The sequence below is a fragment of the Eubalaena glacialis genome, chromosome 4, assembly GCF_028564815.1.
Source record: "Eubalaena glacialis isolate mEubGla1 chromosome 4, mEubGla1.1.hap2.+ XY, whole genome shotgun sequence".
Lineage (NCBI taxonomy): Eukaryota > Metazoa > Chordata > Mammalia > Artiodactyla > Balaenidae > Eubalaena > Eubalaena glacialis.
Genome location: NC_083719.1, coordinates 183665704 through 183681522, shown reverse-complemented (window position 1 = coordinate 183681522; position 15819 = coordinate 183665704). Strand labels below are relative to the sequence as shown.

General features: G+C 55.9%; 2 protein-coding genes across 2 annotated transcripts; both read right to left on the bottom strand.

The window, feature by feature from the left end:
* Positions 1-1560: 1560 nt before the first annotated feature.
* Positions 1561-9116, bottom strand: PLIN5 (perilipin 5). The gene is made up of 8 exons (XM_061188864.1): positions 9042-9116; positions 8166-8247; positions 7149-7344; positions 6150-6232; positions 5597-5777; positions 4493-4692; positions 2836-2949; positions 1561-2590 (listed from the first exon to the last, which is right to left on the bottom strand). Exons 2-8 carry the CDS (start codon positions 8223-8225, stop codon positions 2060-2062), a joined length of 1365 nt encoding a protein of 454 aa, XP_061044847.1. The 5' UTR covers positions 8226-8247; positions 9042-9116; the 3' UTR covers positions 1561-2059.
* A 1036-nt stretch (positions 9117-10152) lies between these two features.
* Positions 10153-12725, bottom strand: LRG1 (leucine rich alpha-2-glycoprotein 1). The gene is made up of 2 exons (XM_061188863.1): positions 12571-12725; positions 10153-11565 (listed from the first exon to the last, which is right to left on the bottom strand). The coding sequence occupies exons 1-2, from the start codon at positions 12708-12710 to the stop codon at positions 10554-10556; spliced, it is 1152 nt and encodes a 383-aa protein (XP_061044846.1). The 5' UTR covers positions 12711-12725; the 3' UTR covers positions 10153-10553.
* Positions 12726-15819: the final 3094 nt, after the last annotated feature.

Genomic DNA, 15819 nt, shown 5'->3' with positions numbered 1-15819 from the left:
CTATTTAAAAAATTATCGCCCTCCTTGTACCCCTGCACGCTCCCCCATCCTCCAGCTTTTCTTTCTCATCACCTACTAAGACAAATAATTTACGTATTTTTCTTGTTTATGGTCTGTCCCTCCTAGAGGGCAGAATTTTTCTGCATTTTGCTCACTGCCGTGCCCGCAGGGTGCAAGACTGCCTGGCACACAGCAGGTGCTATTTAATAACTATTTGTTAAATGAACCAACGAATGAGTGAATGAATGATAGCTTCCACAGGTGAACGGCCTACTAGGATTGAGGGCTGCTACCTTACTCCTACTTTCATACCCGTTTCATAGAGGAGAAAACTGAGGTTTGGAGAGGAGCAGTTGCTTACCCATCCGTTTGTAGGCAAGGCGGGGACTCAACCTCAGGGCCTTAACTACTGCTCCCTCCCCCCAAATTCCAGGACTTACCTCATGCTCTTTCCCTCCCCTCAGTGCTGGTCAAACTGATTCCCCACTGCTGTGCCTTTGCCTGAGCCTGAGCCGGTCCCTCTGTCACATGCCCCTTCTGTGTGTCATTCGGCTCATCCTCACCAAGCCTGGCCCTCCAGGAGCCCCCAGCCTTGTGAGGGAAGAGAAGGCAAGGCTGCCTGTGGTTTATATCCAGGTAGAAAGCACTTGGAGCCCCAAGAAGGTGGGCTGCAGAGGGTTGGAGCTATCCCACCAGGGGAGAGTCAGGGAAGGCTTCCTGGAGGAGGTGGCATTGGGGCTGGGCTTAAGGATGGATGAGATGTATCTGAGAGATGGTGGGGAGGGTGGGAGGCATTCCAGGCACAGCCTGAACAAAGGCCCTGAGGTGGGGGAATGTGCACAGTTCAGTGGGACTGCAGCAGTGTCTCTGTCAGCCCAAGGATGAAACCGGAAGTCCTCAAATGCCAGGGTGAGGGGCGTGGATGTTTGGTCTGAGGGCAAAGGGAGCCACGGACATTCCCTAGGAGGGGCAGGGAGGTGAATCTAACTGGTGGGAAGTGGTTGGGGCTCCCAGAGCCACCCCTGGACCAGGTCCCAAGGAAGGCAGGGAACACCCTGACCTCACCACATCAGACTGTGCTTTCCCAACACCCTGCCTGGCCACAGGGGAGTTTGAGGGACAGCCAAGAACACGGTCAGAGGACGGGGGGCCCCCACGAGACTGGCCTGTGCCCCTTACCCTGCGTTTGTCTCCCCCATCCTGACCAGTGCAGCCAGAGAAGCCACAGCAAGCTCAGCTCCTACAGGTCCAGTGAGGAGGGCATAGGAGGGGCTGCTCCCTCTGAGCCCCCTCCTCTTGATCCTGCTCCTTGCAGTTTCCAAGAAATTCATTAAAGTGTGAACAGCTTCCATTCCAGGAACCTACATCTGAATGCTTAACCCGGGTGGGTGGGGCACTAACGGGGAACTCCAGACAAGATGTCAAGCTGGTCAGGGAGGCGTCACTCCTTTCAAATTTCGAACCCTGGCTTGTGCCATACAGTCGCACACCTCTGAGGCCCCCAGCACCCCGACACTGAGACCCACCTCGGCTGGAACAGAGGCCACTGGCCTTTGGACAACACGAAGCACCTTTATTCTGGAGAGCAAAACCCCAAACAGCAAAGCAAGTGGGTGTGGCAGGTCCAGCTGTTGAAGCATCTTTGGGGACCCCTCAGTCCGGGATAGACAAGCTGGGGGAGGAAGGGGACACTCACTTTTCAAAACCCCAAACAGAAGCGTGTGCTTCTATCTGGGCAAAACATGCGACTCTCTGGGGAGTTTTGATCAGCTTCTTGGGGTGGGGCAATGCGGGACCACAGCCAGTGAACGCAGCTTGGGGCTAGTCAGACCTGAGTTAGGTTCAAGTCTTCATATGTCCAAGGGAAAGACTGGGGATGGTCTAATATCAGTGAAGCTGGTCTAGGATTCAGAGTTAGGTCCCCAGCCCCCAACTCCGTGCCTGGGCCAAGGCCAAGGCATCGGCTAGTAATGCTGATGCATGGCCGCTAGGGGGCAGCAGGGATCTCGGGGTGCAGGACGGCCTCCAGCTGCCTTCGCGGCCCTACGGCCCCATCGGGTCAGAAGTCCAGTTCTGGCATCAGGGTGTGCTTGCGGCGGCTGGGGGGCTTAGGCTCCTCCTCGGGAATGTCCCCGGGGAGGCCCATCCCGTCCCCGTACTGGGCCTGCCAGGCTCTCTGCTGGGCCGGCCAGTTCAGGTGCGCCCAGCGGGGGTCGGGCCCCCCCACGACCTCGTCCACCAGGGCCTCCAGGTCGGGCCGGGGCCCGGGCCGCTCCACGAGGATGGGCGCGAAGGGCCCGACCAGCCAGGGCAGGGGCACGGCCTGCACCACCAGCTCCAGCAGCTCTTCCACGCACATCTGGGCCCGGGCCACGCGGCCCCGGCCCTCGGCCAGCACGGCCGCCGGCACGTCCTCGAAGCAGCTGGCGTCCGCGAAGGCGGCCTGCAGGGCGTCAACACTCCGCCGCACCTCGGCCACCTTTTCCTGGGCGCTGGGGGGCAGGCCCCGCACGCTGGTCTCCAGCGCGTCCACGGTGCTCTGCAGCTCCCGCATCAGGCTTCGGGACAGCACCAGGGTCTCCAGCTCCGCCTGCGGGGGAGGGGAGGGGAGGGGAGGGGAGGGGAGGGGAGGGGAGGGGAGGGGAGGGGAGGGGCCTGGGTGTCCCGGATGGACCCCCGCCAGGACCCCCGCCCTGCCTCAGTTTCCCCGCGGACTCTCCAACCAGCTGACCTCAGTACTTGGTTGGAGCCGGCTGGAGCCCCGCCCCTGGCAACCCCTGGCTGATCCAGAACCCCTCCCACGCCCCCCAACCCTCCTCTTCCACGCCATCTTACCTGATTGCGGCAGCTGTTCTCTGGGGAGTGCTGGCTCCAGCCCTCCCACAGCTCATGCACCTTCCCAGGGCAGGCTGGGGTGATGGGCGTCACCCCGCACTGCATGTGGTCAATCTGTGGGGACGGGGACCACAGTAGTCAGAACTGGAGGATTTGGAATGTTGGGGGAACCAAGACCCCAGCCTGGATCTGGCCTCAATAGGCATTTCCGGAACATCCACTGTATGCAAACCTTCCGCGCCTACGGATCCAGCCTGGCCGATCTGCCCATTTTCTCCCCTGCCCGTGGCCAGACCTGAGACCTGTGGTTCCCCTGAAACTCAGACTCACTGCCAGGTTTTGCCCATGCTTGTGCCTCTGCTAGGAACACTCTTCTCTCCATCCCATCCCCCTGCCTGGTTCACTTCAGTTCAAGTCTCACTGTAGATGTCACCCACTCCAAGAAGCCTCCCTTCCCCGGCTCCTGGCTGGGTGGATCCCTCCTCCGGGTCCCACAGAACCCAGTATGCTCTCCCATCATGACCCTAGTCCCCCTACTGGACTGTGAGTGTCCTGAGGGGGCCCACTGTGCCTTCAGTGCCCAGGACAGGGCAGGTATTAGAAGATTAATAGAAATAAACTGTGATCCACACAGCAGAACACAGTCTGCCCTCCGTATCCGCGGGTTCTGCATCTGCGGATTCAACCAAGATTCGCAGTTGGTTGAATCCGTGGATGCAGAACCGGTGGGTACAGAGGGCAAACTGTACTGCGCCATTTTACAGAAGTGACTTGAGCATCCTCGGATTTTGGTATCCGTGCGGGGTCCTGGAACCAGTCCCTCGCAGATACTGAGGGATGACTGTTATTCAGCCTTAAAAAGGGAGGAAATTCTGAAACACGCTACAACATGGATGAACCTTGAGGGCACTCTGCTCAGTGAAATTAGCCCACTCCGGTGCTCACCGGTGCCCTCTGGTGGCTGCTTCAGGAAGGACAGACTGTGGGATCCAGGTTGGGAAACCAGGACCAGGTTGAGTAATCACGGGGGCTGGACCCAGGTGGAGCAAGAGGAAGGAGGAGATGTGGGAGGGTTCTGGGTAGACTTTGAAGGCAAAGCCAACAGTACTGGCTGATATGTCGGATGTGGGAGAGGAGGAGAAGAGGGAAGTTGAGGGTGACTCCCAGGTTTTGGCCTGAGGCCCTGGAAGGACAGGGCTGTCATCAGTTGAGATGGGGAGAGGGATGCAGGAGGAGCAGGTTGGGGGCATCTGAACTCATCAAACCCAGAAAACAGCAGTTGTTATGTTCCTTTGGAGCAGGGAGCGATGCACAACGGGGAAAGAAGCTGGGTTATCAGCTAGAACCTAAAGGCTGGGAAGATTGTGATTGGTGATGGGAGAGCCCAGGAAGAGGTACCTTCCCTCTCTTCCCATCCATCTTAACCGCCTATAACTTCCCCTCCTCCACAAAACCTCTTCCTGCCTCCCCAGGCTGAGCCTTGACCCCCACTGAATGCCTCCAGCCCCGGGTCCCTCCTCTGCCCCAGCCCTGCACATACACAGTTCCGCCTCCCCCTTTCAGACTAGCAGGGGACCAGGTAGTCCGCGGGCACTCAATCCACGCATGCTGGCCTGCATCACGGGGTGGGAAAGGGGGGCAGGCAGAGGGCTCTCACCAGCTCCAGAGTCTCCTGCAACTGGGCCAGTGTGTCCTGGGCGTGGTGTTTCCTCCGCCTCAGTTTCCCCAGAGAGTGCTCATATGCCAGGTGGCGGAGCCGCGCCGACAGGGAACCCAGGCGTACAAAGTAGCCCTGATGTCTCCGCTGCTCTTCCACGGAGCCCACTTCCGGGCCCTCAACCTCCGCTGCCAGCGCCGCTGGAGGACGGGATGCGGAGGGGAGTCAGCGTGCCCACGCCCCCTGCTTCTGGGTGGACACGCCCATGGGCTCCCACAGCTTGTATATTTCCCCTCTACAATATCAATTCATGCGACCGTCCCCAAGCCCTACGATGTAGGCACTATTATTAGCTCTATTTACAGATGAGGAAACCCAAGGTAAATAGAGGTGAAGTCCCACGGGGTGCAAGAGGCTGAGCCGGGATTCGAACCCAGGCACTCGTAACCACTTTACTGACTGCCTCGGTTCGAATCCCGGGTCTCTTTACCTCGATTTTCCTCACCTGTGAATGGAGCTTATAATAATGAAAGAATCGCTTACAAGTGTCTGGCCCACAGAAGGTGCTTCAAAACTGGCTCACAGCCTTTCTGCGAAGGAGGGGGCACGCCCCATGTTCCTCTAGTGCCATAAAGCAGGGTTTGGAAGTCAGATTGTCTCCAGGGTCAACGGACCAGATGTATAACAACCGGAGAATGGTGGGGTTTAAGGGAACCACGTAAAGGGGAGGACGCCATTCAACCCAAATGTCTGATTTTCCAAGGCAAGTTAGAAATCAGGATTTGTAGGGCAAAACCTGATTTTTAAATGCATGTGATGAATTAAACCATTTTAAAGGCATTGCACAGGCCAAATACTACAGTATGGGGGGCCACCAGCTGGAGGCCGTGGCCCTCAAGTCTATAAGCCCCATATACTCCTGGGGCTCTGGGCAGTCAGATTTCTAGTAGGATGCAGGTTGGGGGAGGTCAGGCCTGGGCTGGAGCTCCATGTTCCCTACTGATCTGCTATGTGGCCTTGGGTGAGGCCGGGACCTCTCTGATCCGTAACCTCCAGGGATGGGTAGGAGGATTCAGGGGTGAGCGGGGAGGGCTCTGGCCTTACCAAGCTCCTCCTCAGTCATGGGCAGGAAGTGGTCTACCAGCTCCTCTGACTTGCCCAGCACAACGTCCACGGCGTGGCTCATGGATCGTTTCAGCTCCACACTCCAGCGGCGGCCTTGCCGAGCCAGGCCCACCACGCCTGTCACGCCACTGGCCACCGCGTCCTTGGCCGAGTTCACCACCTGGCGGAAGGGGCCCAGCTCCAGTTGCTGTAGGTCTCCGGCTCCCTTCCCCTGCCCCCAGCTCCCTGGGGCTGCGGGGCAAGGACCCCTGGCCCCTGTTTGGCTCTGGGCCACAATTTCCCCTCTTACAAAGTGGAGGAAAATCAAATCTCTTCCTCATGGGGTTGCTGAAGGAATTCCCAGCACCAGCTGGCACATATTATGTGCTCAGTAAACACGGGTGTCAATGATTTTCATCTGGCTGCTGTTTTGTTCCAGTTGACCAAAGCCTGACTGGGTCCTGGAGTCCAGCTGGCCCAGGTGTTCAGGCTGCGTTTCTCGCTGCCACCTCCACCCCCTACAGCTTCCCTACAATCTGGTGGTGCTGGGTACCGTCTCTGAAGGTTGCTGGAGAAAGGGCAGCTTCTCCCCCAGCTTGTCCAGGCCCCTGCAGGCGAGATCGTTCACTGTGGCCACTGGAGACAGAGAGGCAGCGAGCGAGAATTGGGGAGATGTCGAGGGAGAGAGGGACATAGAGGGAGGGGATGCTGGAGGGAGAGGTAGAGAAAAAAGGAGACACACACACACACACATACGGAGGGAAAGACAGAGGGGGCACCTGGCTGGCCCCCTGCAAGGGGCCGAGACCCTGAGCGTGTGGGTGAGCCACCAGGCTGGACCCTGCCTCTCTGCCCTTCCCGCCTCCGCCCTGCCACCGCTGCTGCCAGCACCAAGGTGACTCCTCACCCATGTCCAGCTCAGATGCCCCAGCGAGCAGGCTCAAGGTCACACAGGCCGGCTGAAAAGGAGGCGGGCGAGGCCCTGGGCTGGGACCCTCAGGTGATCCCCTTCCTTGGTCAGATGCGAGGCCGAGGGTCTCTCTGTCCCCCAACCCCACTGCCAGGTTGGACCCCCTGAGCTGGTCACAGGCTCAGGACGGGTGGAGGAAGGGGCAGACAGGGGAGGGAGATTGGACAGGCAAAGGGACCCAAGGCACATCAGGCTAGCCAAAGGGAGGAGGACAGTGAGACAAGATGGGGACAAAAGGAGGGGGCCCCAAGGAAACAGCTAAGGGCAGACGGGCAGGTGATCAAACTACAGAGGGACAAATAAGCAGAGACAGAGGGCAGGAGGGATGCAGGTAGAATGGGGGACGGGACAGGCAGAGAATGGAGGGTGAGACGGCACAGGCAGAAGGACCAAGAGAGGGGACGACACAGGTGGATGGGGGACAGGCAGGTGGACGGAGTGAAGGCACACAGCATAGGTGAGACTGCAGAGGGACACCCGTCTCAGGGGGTCCACTGCAGCACCTGTCATGCAGATGGAGCATGAGAGGGTGGGGCAGGGGGACAAACCACAGGACCCAGGACTCTGGCCAGGGGGACTCACGCTGGGGCTGCAGGTGGCTGAGCAGCGGCTGGGCGTGGTCCAGGGCACGCGTGGTCAGGCCGCACACGCAGTGCTCAGCCAGGCGGCAGGCGGAGCCCAGCAGCGGGTGCCTGTCCTTGGCGGCGCTGTAAGCACCGGAGACAGCGGTGCACGTGGCCCTGACCAGGGGCAGGGCCGCCACACGCTGCGCCACGTTCTGCAGGAAGGGCTGGCATCAGAGGGGTCCCAGGTGGAGGTGGGGGGGCTCAGCCGCATGCTAGAGAGCCCATTCACCCTCTCTGGGCCGGGACGAGGGGCAGGTGAGAGGGGTGGGGGGGAAGTGTATTGAGCGCAGCTGCGTGCAGGCAATGGCCACCCACGCCGAGGTGCGCCTAGAGCTCCTGTTCTCAACAGCATACACGGAGCGGGACCGGTTCTGAAAGACTCAGTCTCCTTGAGGGAAGAGCCATTAGTGTCTGGTCATTAAGGGCACAGCGTCTGGAGCAAGACCACCTGCGTTCAGTTCTGGTTCTCCACTTTCAAGCTGTGTGAATTTGGGCAAGTGCGTGAACTGCTCTGTGCCTCAGTCTCCCTATCTGTAAAATGGGTTTCTAGGGCTGTGATGGGGATTCAAGGAGTACAATATGTGAAGCGCTTGGAACAGTGAATGATGCAGAGTATAGGCTGTGATTGCTGCTATTATTATTGTTGTTGTTAAGAGTGCCATCATGGTGGACACAGAAACAGAGAGATACAGGTAGAGACCCAGAGATGGGAGTGGGAGAGAGTTGGGCAGAGGCCGGGTAAGCTGGCTGGGAGTGTCTGGAGAGACACACCCCAGAGACACACCCTTCCCTGGGCCTCACTTTGCCCCTCTGGGAAATGGGTAGAATGTGCCTCCCCCAACCATGCTCCAAAATGCCCTCAGAGTAAGGTACTCGAAGCAAGGGCAGGGGGACCCAGTCTGAAACTGTCCCAGGAGGGACTGCCCCCCCACCTCCTCCCGTGCCGAGCTCCATGGGAGGTGCAGCCCCTTACCTGCTGGTCCTGCTCCCACAAGCTGGGTCTGGGGGCCTGAGCCGCCTCGTCTTCTGACATGCCTACTGCAAACAGGGTCACCCTAGGGGCAGGACAGAGTGACGGGCCCCTGCACGCCAGCCCTCCCGGCTCCCGCCCAGGCCCTGGGTTCTGTCTGGCTGGGCTTGGTGACCCGGGCAAGTCTACTTCCCTCTTGGGGCCTCAGTTTCCTCATCTGCAAAATGAGGTAATGATAATGCCTACCTCAGAGCGCCCTGGGCAGGGACAATGCATGCACAGGGCTCTGCACACAGCAGGTGCATAGTAGAGAACCTCTGACAAAGTGGAGGCCCTGCAGTGATTCAAAGCATGGGCTCTGGGCAGAGAGACACCTGAGTTCGAGTCTGGCCATTACCTGCTGTGTGACTTTGGGCAAATGCCTTCACCTGTGTGGGCTGTTGCCTCCGCTGCAGTTAGGGAAGATCCCTGTTGCCCTGGCCCGGGATGGAACCGTGCAAGCAGCCCCCTGCGGGGGTGCAGGTGGTTGCCGCAGAATCCCAGTAAACCCACAGTCCAGTTTGACACACAGGGAAACTGAAGCACACAGCACGTCCATGGTGGGCCCAAGGTCACTCAGCTAAGTAGACTCAGAGCGGGACTTCGACCTCAGACTCCCCGCCTGCATTTCTTCCCCCGTCCACACCCAGCGCCCTCAGAACCCTAGTCCTCTCCCAACTGGGTCCTGAGCTTTTGCCAACTGGGCCAAGGGTCTCAGCCACCTGCTCCGGCCTGCCACACCACTCCTCTCCCCAAGCCGCTGGACTCTCGCCCTCCCACCCACCCACCGCGCCCCCGGGCCTGCTGGGCACTCCTGGACGCCGCCCGCGAGGCACTCACCCGGGCGCGTTCAGCCTCAGCCCCCAGGTGCTGCGGCAGACCCCACACTTAAACTCCAGCCTCCGACCCCAGCCTTCCCCGCCCGCCTTATAGTGACTTGGGGACGGGACCTTCGGGGACCGACCAATAGGGAGAGGCCTGAGGGGGGCGTGCCCGGGGCGGGGCTCCGGGCCCCCTCGCCCTACCCAGGGGCTCCCAGAGCGCCCCGCGGTTGCCATAGCAACTTGGGGACGCTGTAGGCTAAGGATTGAGCTACTTTCCTTGGCTAAGTTTGGCCACCTGTCACCCTCACTGCTGTTGCCGCAGAGACGGTGGAGGGCGATCACAGCCCCCCACCGCTTCGCCCAGTGACCTTGGGCAAGTCCTCAAGGTCTTTCTTTTTACTTTTTAAAACCTGCCGCTTAACTAAGCTGGAAGACAGGCCAGCCCATTCACTTGGATCCCCATTTTACAGATGAGCAAAGTGAGGATCAGAATACTTAAACCACTTGCCGTGGGTCGCCTAGCGATTGAGGAATCTGATTCAAACCCAGCTCTGCCAGACTGCAGAACCCTGGCTTTCATCACCACACCTGGAATGACCACCAACGTGGGCATGACCCTCCTTCCAGGGAGCTGCAAAAACCGAGCATGCCCCAAACATCCCAGGGTCCCCCCAGTCTGACCTCGAACCCCATCATGCCCAACATTGTGTTGGAAGGTGGCCCCGAGGTTCTGGAGCTGTGAAAACACAGCCCCCAGGGCCTCTGCCCAGCTGTTCAGCCCCATCCAGCCTGCCCATGCTCGTCCTGGGCGGCTGCTCCACTGGTTATCACAGGCCAGCATGAAAAATTGTTTGGAGCCCTGAAGCAATCTGGTTTAATTTAAACCTTCCCCAGGACACAAGCTCTGGAAGGAATCCACTGGTAAAACGACACCTTGGGCAATGGTCAGGGTTTTATTTCCAGTTAAATCCAAGGATGGGGAAAGGGGGAGGAGCAGTCACAGCCATCAGATCCCAATTGCTATCCGTTTGGGATTTCATGGCATGCCTCTCCTTTCCTTCTGCTTCATTCTGGAGACCTAGGAATTCGCCTTGGGATAATTCAAGGAACACAGCGAATACATCCAATTCTGTTCAACAGTTATTTATTAACCCCTTCCAGTCTGACCTCAAACCGAGTGATGCTGAGTAAGAGGGAACCCAGCCCCAGGCCCTGCACTCAGAGAACCCCTGAAACTGGGGGAGACAGAGCCAGATTGAGCCAACCCCAGTATGGCCAGGACAGGTTGGAGAAGCCAGAGACCAAGAGACCTGGGAAAGAGGGGAAAGAGATTTCTGGAAGAGGATACAGCTTGAGCAGAGGCAAGGAAGCAGGAAGAGCCCGAGGTGTGTTTGGGGCAACATGGGTGAAACAGGTCCCGGCAACTATGGGAAGCCCAGCCTCACCCTTAGAAGGTGGGATTATTTGCTAAGTGGGGTGTGGCGTCCTGCCAAGCCTTGCCTCCCCACCCCGCCCCCAGCCCCAGGTTTCAAGGGGACCTGACCACCGCTAGGAGCATTTGGCCCTTCAAGGCTTTAGGGCCAGCGCAGCGTGTGTCATTGCGGAAGAACATCTTGTCTTTGTTGGCCACCAGCCACTCATAGAGGTCGTTCAGTTTCTGGTCGCAGATCCAGGGATTACCTGAGAGGTCAAAGCCGTCCTTCATGTTCCCAGCAGCTTTCCCCAAGGACATCCAGAGCCCCTTGGGCACGGTGGTCAGCAAGTTGTTGGAGAGGTCCAGCATGTCCAGCTTCTGCAGACCTCGGAAGGCGCCGGCTGCCACCGTGGCCAGCCTGTTGTCGTTCAGGAAGAGGTAGCGCAGTTTTGGCTGGCGCACCAGAAGGCCCTCTCCGAGCTCCTGCAACCTATTGCCCTCGAGGTGCAGCCGTTCCAACCTCAAGGGGCCGCTCAGAAGGTCAGGGGGCAAAGTCTGCAGCTGGTTATTGCCAAGGTCAAGGATGAGCAGGTCGGTGAAATTGGCCAGCAGCCCAGGGGGCAGCGTCTGGAGCTGGTTCCCGGATAGGTCCAGATGCCGCAGGGCTTTCAGGCTGTGCAGCCACGAGGCCTCCAGAACTTTCAGCTGGTTTTCCTTCAGCACCAGGGTGTGGAGGGCAGCTGAGACCTGGAAGAGGCCAGGAGGCAGCCGGGTCAGGGCGTTGCGGGTCAGATCGAGCACCTTTAGCTGAGGGACAGGCAGCAGGAACTTGGCGGAGAGGTCCTCCAGCTGGTTGTTGGAAAGGTGCAGTTCCTGGAGGTTAGGGATGCCCTGGAGGGTGTTGGCAGGCAGCTGAGTCAGGTTGAAGAACTCCACGGCCAGGTAGACGGTGTCAGCTGGGAAGTAGTGGGGGATTCTGGCAGGTGGTTGGCAGGAGACGGAGCTGCCATTACCCGAGTGGGACACCAGGCAGGCGTCTGGATTTGGGGTGACCCCCTGGGCTGAGACCACAAATAACAGCAGCAGGAAGAGGATTCTAGAAAGATGGGAGTCCCAGCCTACTGGGCTGCAGGCAATGACAGAAAGTGCTTAATAAATCAAAATAATGATATTATACCCAGCAAAGTGAAAATATACCCAGAATCTGCCTGCTTCTTCCCACCTCTACTTTCACCACCCTGGACCATGCCACCTCATTGCTGGCCTGGACTAGTGTAGTAGTCCCCTCCTCCTCCTCTCCTGGCTTCCACCCTCAACCCCCACCCCCCACAGCTGCCAGAAGTAGCTCCTGTTCCAGGAAGAATTCTATGAAACCTGAGTTTCTTAGTCTGACCCCTACATACTACCCTTCCCCATTGCCAGCCCGGCCCCAATGGACTATTAATTATTTGCAGTCCAACTTGCTAATTTCTTCTGCTCTCACTTGTTTTCTGGGTCATTTCTTGTCTCCCTGGCTCCATGTTTTGAAGGCAGAGCCTATGAACTCTTACTCATCCTGCAAAACCCCAGCTCCAATGGCCCCCTTTCCACAAAGCTTTCTCTGACCTTTCCAAGCAGAATTCTCAGTTTCCCCCTCTGGGCTGCTCCTCTTTCTGTCTAGCCCTGTCTAGGTTATCTGTGCCCAGCCCCATCTTGCTCCAAAGTTCTGGGGTGCAACCCAGGACTCCAGATACAAATGAGACTCTGAGCATGAAAAGTGCATCCTGCCTTGTACAGGTCTGGAGGCAGGCATTTGGCTTTGGGATGGTGAGATTTACACTTGGTACTGGAACCCTTCGAGGGCTGGGGCTTCTGCTCCTCCCGGTCCCTCCAGCAGTAATGCCCTAGCCCAGCAGCACTAGAGACCACCTGAACATCCTTGGTTACTACAGCCCGTGGACCACCTGGGCCTTCTGCAGTAAGTGTGTGTATGGGAATGAGTCTGTCCATAGATAGAGGCCGAGTGTCAGTCTGTTCCAGCCTGCAGGCCTACGTCTGGTCCTGTGACTTCAGTGGGTCAGACGGAATGTCCATGGATCTCTGCACTGCCTGGTGTCTGGGCCTGCCCAGGGTGGGCGGGGTGGGGACCTACCTCTGTTTTCGCTCTGGGCTCCAAGAGGACATGGCGGCCTCTCTCTTTTCCATCCGGGTTCCCTTGGTCTGGCAAGGTGGCCTTATACCTGCCTGGGCTGGGGACAGGGGCACCAGCCATAGGGAAGTCTCCACCCACATCCTGTTCCCGTTAGGGGCTGGACCTGAGCCAGGCAGGGGGAAGGGAGGGGTCAGGATTGCAAAATTGCTTCCTGGCAGGGGGAGGACAGAAGGTGGGCTGCCCACCGCCTTCTCGACCCTGTTTCTACCTAGTTTTTCTTTCCCCCGAGTCCTGCTTTTGGGGAGTGGGTACCCAAGAGTCTCTGAGGCTGAGTCCCCACTTCCCCCAATCTAGGAATCAAGGGTCAAGTTTGTAAGGCGCCAGTCTGTCCTGGGAGATGGGGACAACTGTTTGAGCAAGAGGTACTATTTATAATAAATTTGAGCAACCAGGAAGCTCAGTGAAGAGAACAAAAAAACACTTGTCTTATATTCATGACATATTCTTATTTTTTTTAATAAAATAATTTAAAAAAAAGAATTCAAAAGCAAGTGATGCCAAAAGTCTCCACAGTCTGAACAATGGTCTGGGAGGAACTAAACCTGGTTCTGAATCCCAGCTCTTCTATGACTGCTCTGCTTTGTGAACTTGGGCAAGTGGCTTAACTTTTCTTGGCCGCAGTTTCCCCATCTGTGAAGCTGAACTCAGTCTCCGAGAGCCCCTTCCATTCTTTCTTTCTTCAGCTGAAGCTGATGTGCTATTTGTTTTGGACTTTTCTCATTTCCTAATAAGTGCATCTGAAGGCTCATACTTCCCTCTGAGAACTGACTGCATCTCACAGGTTTGGCTATTCAGTGCTTAAATTCTTGTTGAGTTCTAAACATTCAGGTGTGATGTATTATCTTTATCTGCATGCCTGACTATGGCCTCTTTTTCCCAGCCCAATCTCTGAAGGGTTTTGTCCCTATTCAGCTGTGAGGATGACTAAGCATTCTCTTAGTGGACATATGGGCTGAGAGGGAAACACACAGGCTGGCATAGACCGGCACAGATAAAGAAAGACAGATAACCACCTGTGTGAAATACACGGACATACATAGTGACAAAGAGACAGGGAAAAATACATAGACAGACCCAGAGACACAGAGCAGGACACACAGGAGAGAACAACATATCTGCAGAGATGGACACACAAAAACAGACACACACACAAACAGGCAAAGGACCTGAGTAGACGTTTTCCCAAAGAAGACATACAAATGGCCAACAGACACATGAAAAGGTGCTTGACATCACTAATCATCAGGAGAATGCAAATCAAAACCACAACGAGATGTCACCCGCACCTGTTAGAATGGCTTCATCAAAAAGACAAGAGATAAGAAGTGTTGGTGAGGATGTGGAGAAAGGGGAACCCTTGTGCACTGCTGGTGGGAATGTAAATTGGTACAGCCGCTATGGAAAACAGTAGGGAGGTTCCTCAAAAAAAAAATTAAAAATAGAACTACCATATGATCTGGCAATCTCACTTCTAGGTATGTATCCAGAGGAAATGAAACCAGTATCTTGAAGAGATATCTGCCCTCCCATGTTCATTACAGCACTATTCACAATAGCCAAGACATGGAAACAACCTAAGTGTCCATTCACAGATGCATGGATAAAGATGTGGTGTATATATGTATAATGGAATATAATTCAGCCATAACAAGGAAGCAAATCCTGCCCTTTGGGACAACATGGATGAAACTTGAGGGCATTATGCTAAGTGAAATAAGTCAGGCAGAGAAAGACAAATACTGAGTGATCTCAGTTATGTAAAATAACCAAATTCATAGAAACCAAGAGTAGAATGGTGGTTGTCAGGGACTGGGGGGTGAGGGAAAGGGAGAGATCTTGGTCAAAGGATATAGACTCCCAGCTATAAGATGCATAAGTCCTGAGGATGTAATGTACAGCGTGGTGATTAGTTATCAAGACTGTACAGTATACTTGAAAGATGCTAAGAGAGTAGATCTTAAATGTTCTTACCACACACACACTAACTATGTGAAGTAATGGATGTGTCAACCTTATTGTGATAATCATCTTACAATATATATCAAATATATCAAATCATCAAGATATGCACCAGAAACCTACACAATGTTATATGTCAAATATATTTCAATCAAGCTGAAAAAACAGACACACAGGTACAGGAGGAGCTGCTAGATGCCGTCATGGTGTTTTGTGTTTCTTTGTTTAAATCAGTCTCCCCATGATAAGCGGGGGACAGGGGGTCTGTCCTGTTCATTGCTCTATCCCCAGAGCCCAGCACACAGTAGGTGCTTAATCGACATGGGCCGGAAGAGTTGTGAATTGTAGTGACATAATGCTAAAGTGATCTCTTAAAATGAAATCAGATCATGTCCCCTGCTTAAAACTCTCTGATGGCTTCCTGTCCCACTTAAAATTCATAAGGCTGGAGGGAGCAGGGAGTGGGGAGTTAGTGTTTCATGGGGACAGTGTTTCAGTTTGGGAAAATGAGAAAGTTCTGGAGATGGATGGTGGGGATGGCTGCACGACAGTGTGAATGTACTTAATGCCACTGAGCAGTACACTTAAAAATGGTTCAAGTGGTAAATTTGATCGTATATGTTATTTACCACAATTAAAAAAAAAAAATTGTACTCCTCACTGGTGAGGCCCTGCCTGCCTGGGGTCCTGTGCTCCTCTCCCTCCTCATCTCCAGCTGCTCCCCTTTCACTCACCTAGTGTGGCAGCTCCAGGCATACTCCAGGAGGGCCTGGGCCCTCCTCCAAGCTTGTTCCTACCGCAGGGCCTTTGCACTGGCTGTTCCCTCTGCCTAGAACACTCTGCACATCTCCCCACAGCTGCTCCTTCTAGCCCATCTTATTTCAGCTTACATGTCACCTCCTCTGGCAGGCTCTCCTCAACTCTCCCCCCCCATACACAGTCACCCCCTACCTAACACATTATCTGGCTTTTTCTTCATTACACATATCGCTAAGTCAAATCAAGTCCTAATTTGCTTGTATGTGGTTGGTCTTCCCCATTAGGCTGCGAACTCCATGAGGACAGGGGTCTTTGTCTCCACACAGTGGCTGGCACACAGTAGGTGCATAATAAATTTTTGCTGAAGGACCAGAGACTGGCCCCCATCCAGATGAAGACTGGGACCCCCGCAACTCTCCACATTTCCACACCCAGCTCCCCATCATTCTGTTTGCTGCAGTGACCCAGCCA

Coding starts and splice junctions, on each gene's coding strand:
- PLIN5 (XM_061188864.1), bottom strand. CDS start 8,225: ATGTCAGAAGACGAGGCGGCTCAGGCCCCCAGACCCAGCTTGTGGGAG. Junction 4,693..5,596: donor CATGACTGAGGAGGAGCTTG/GTAAGGCCAGAG, acceptor CCCGTCCTCCAG/CGGCGCTGGCAGCGGAGGTT. Junction 2,591..2,835: donor AGAACAGCTGCCGCAATCAG/GTAAGATGGCGT, acceptor CCTCCCCCGCAG/GCGGAGCTGGAGACCCTGGT.
- LRG1 (XM_061188863.1), bottom strand. CDS start 12,710: ATGTGGGTGGAGACTTCCCTATGGCTGGTGCCCCTGTCCCCAGCCCAG. Junction 11,566..12,570: donor AGCCCAGAGCGAAAACAGAG/GTAGGTCCCCAC, acceptor CATTGCCTGCAG/CCCAGTAGGCTGGGACTCCC.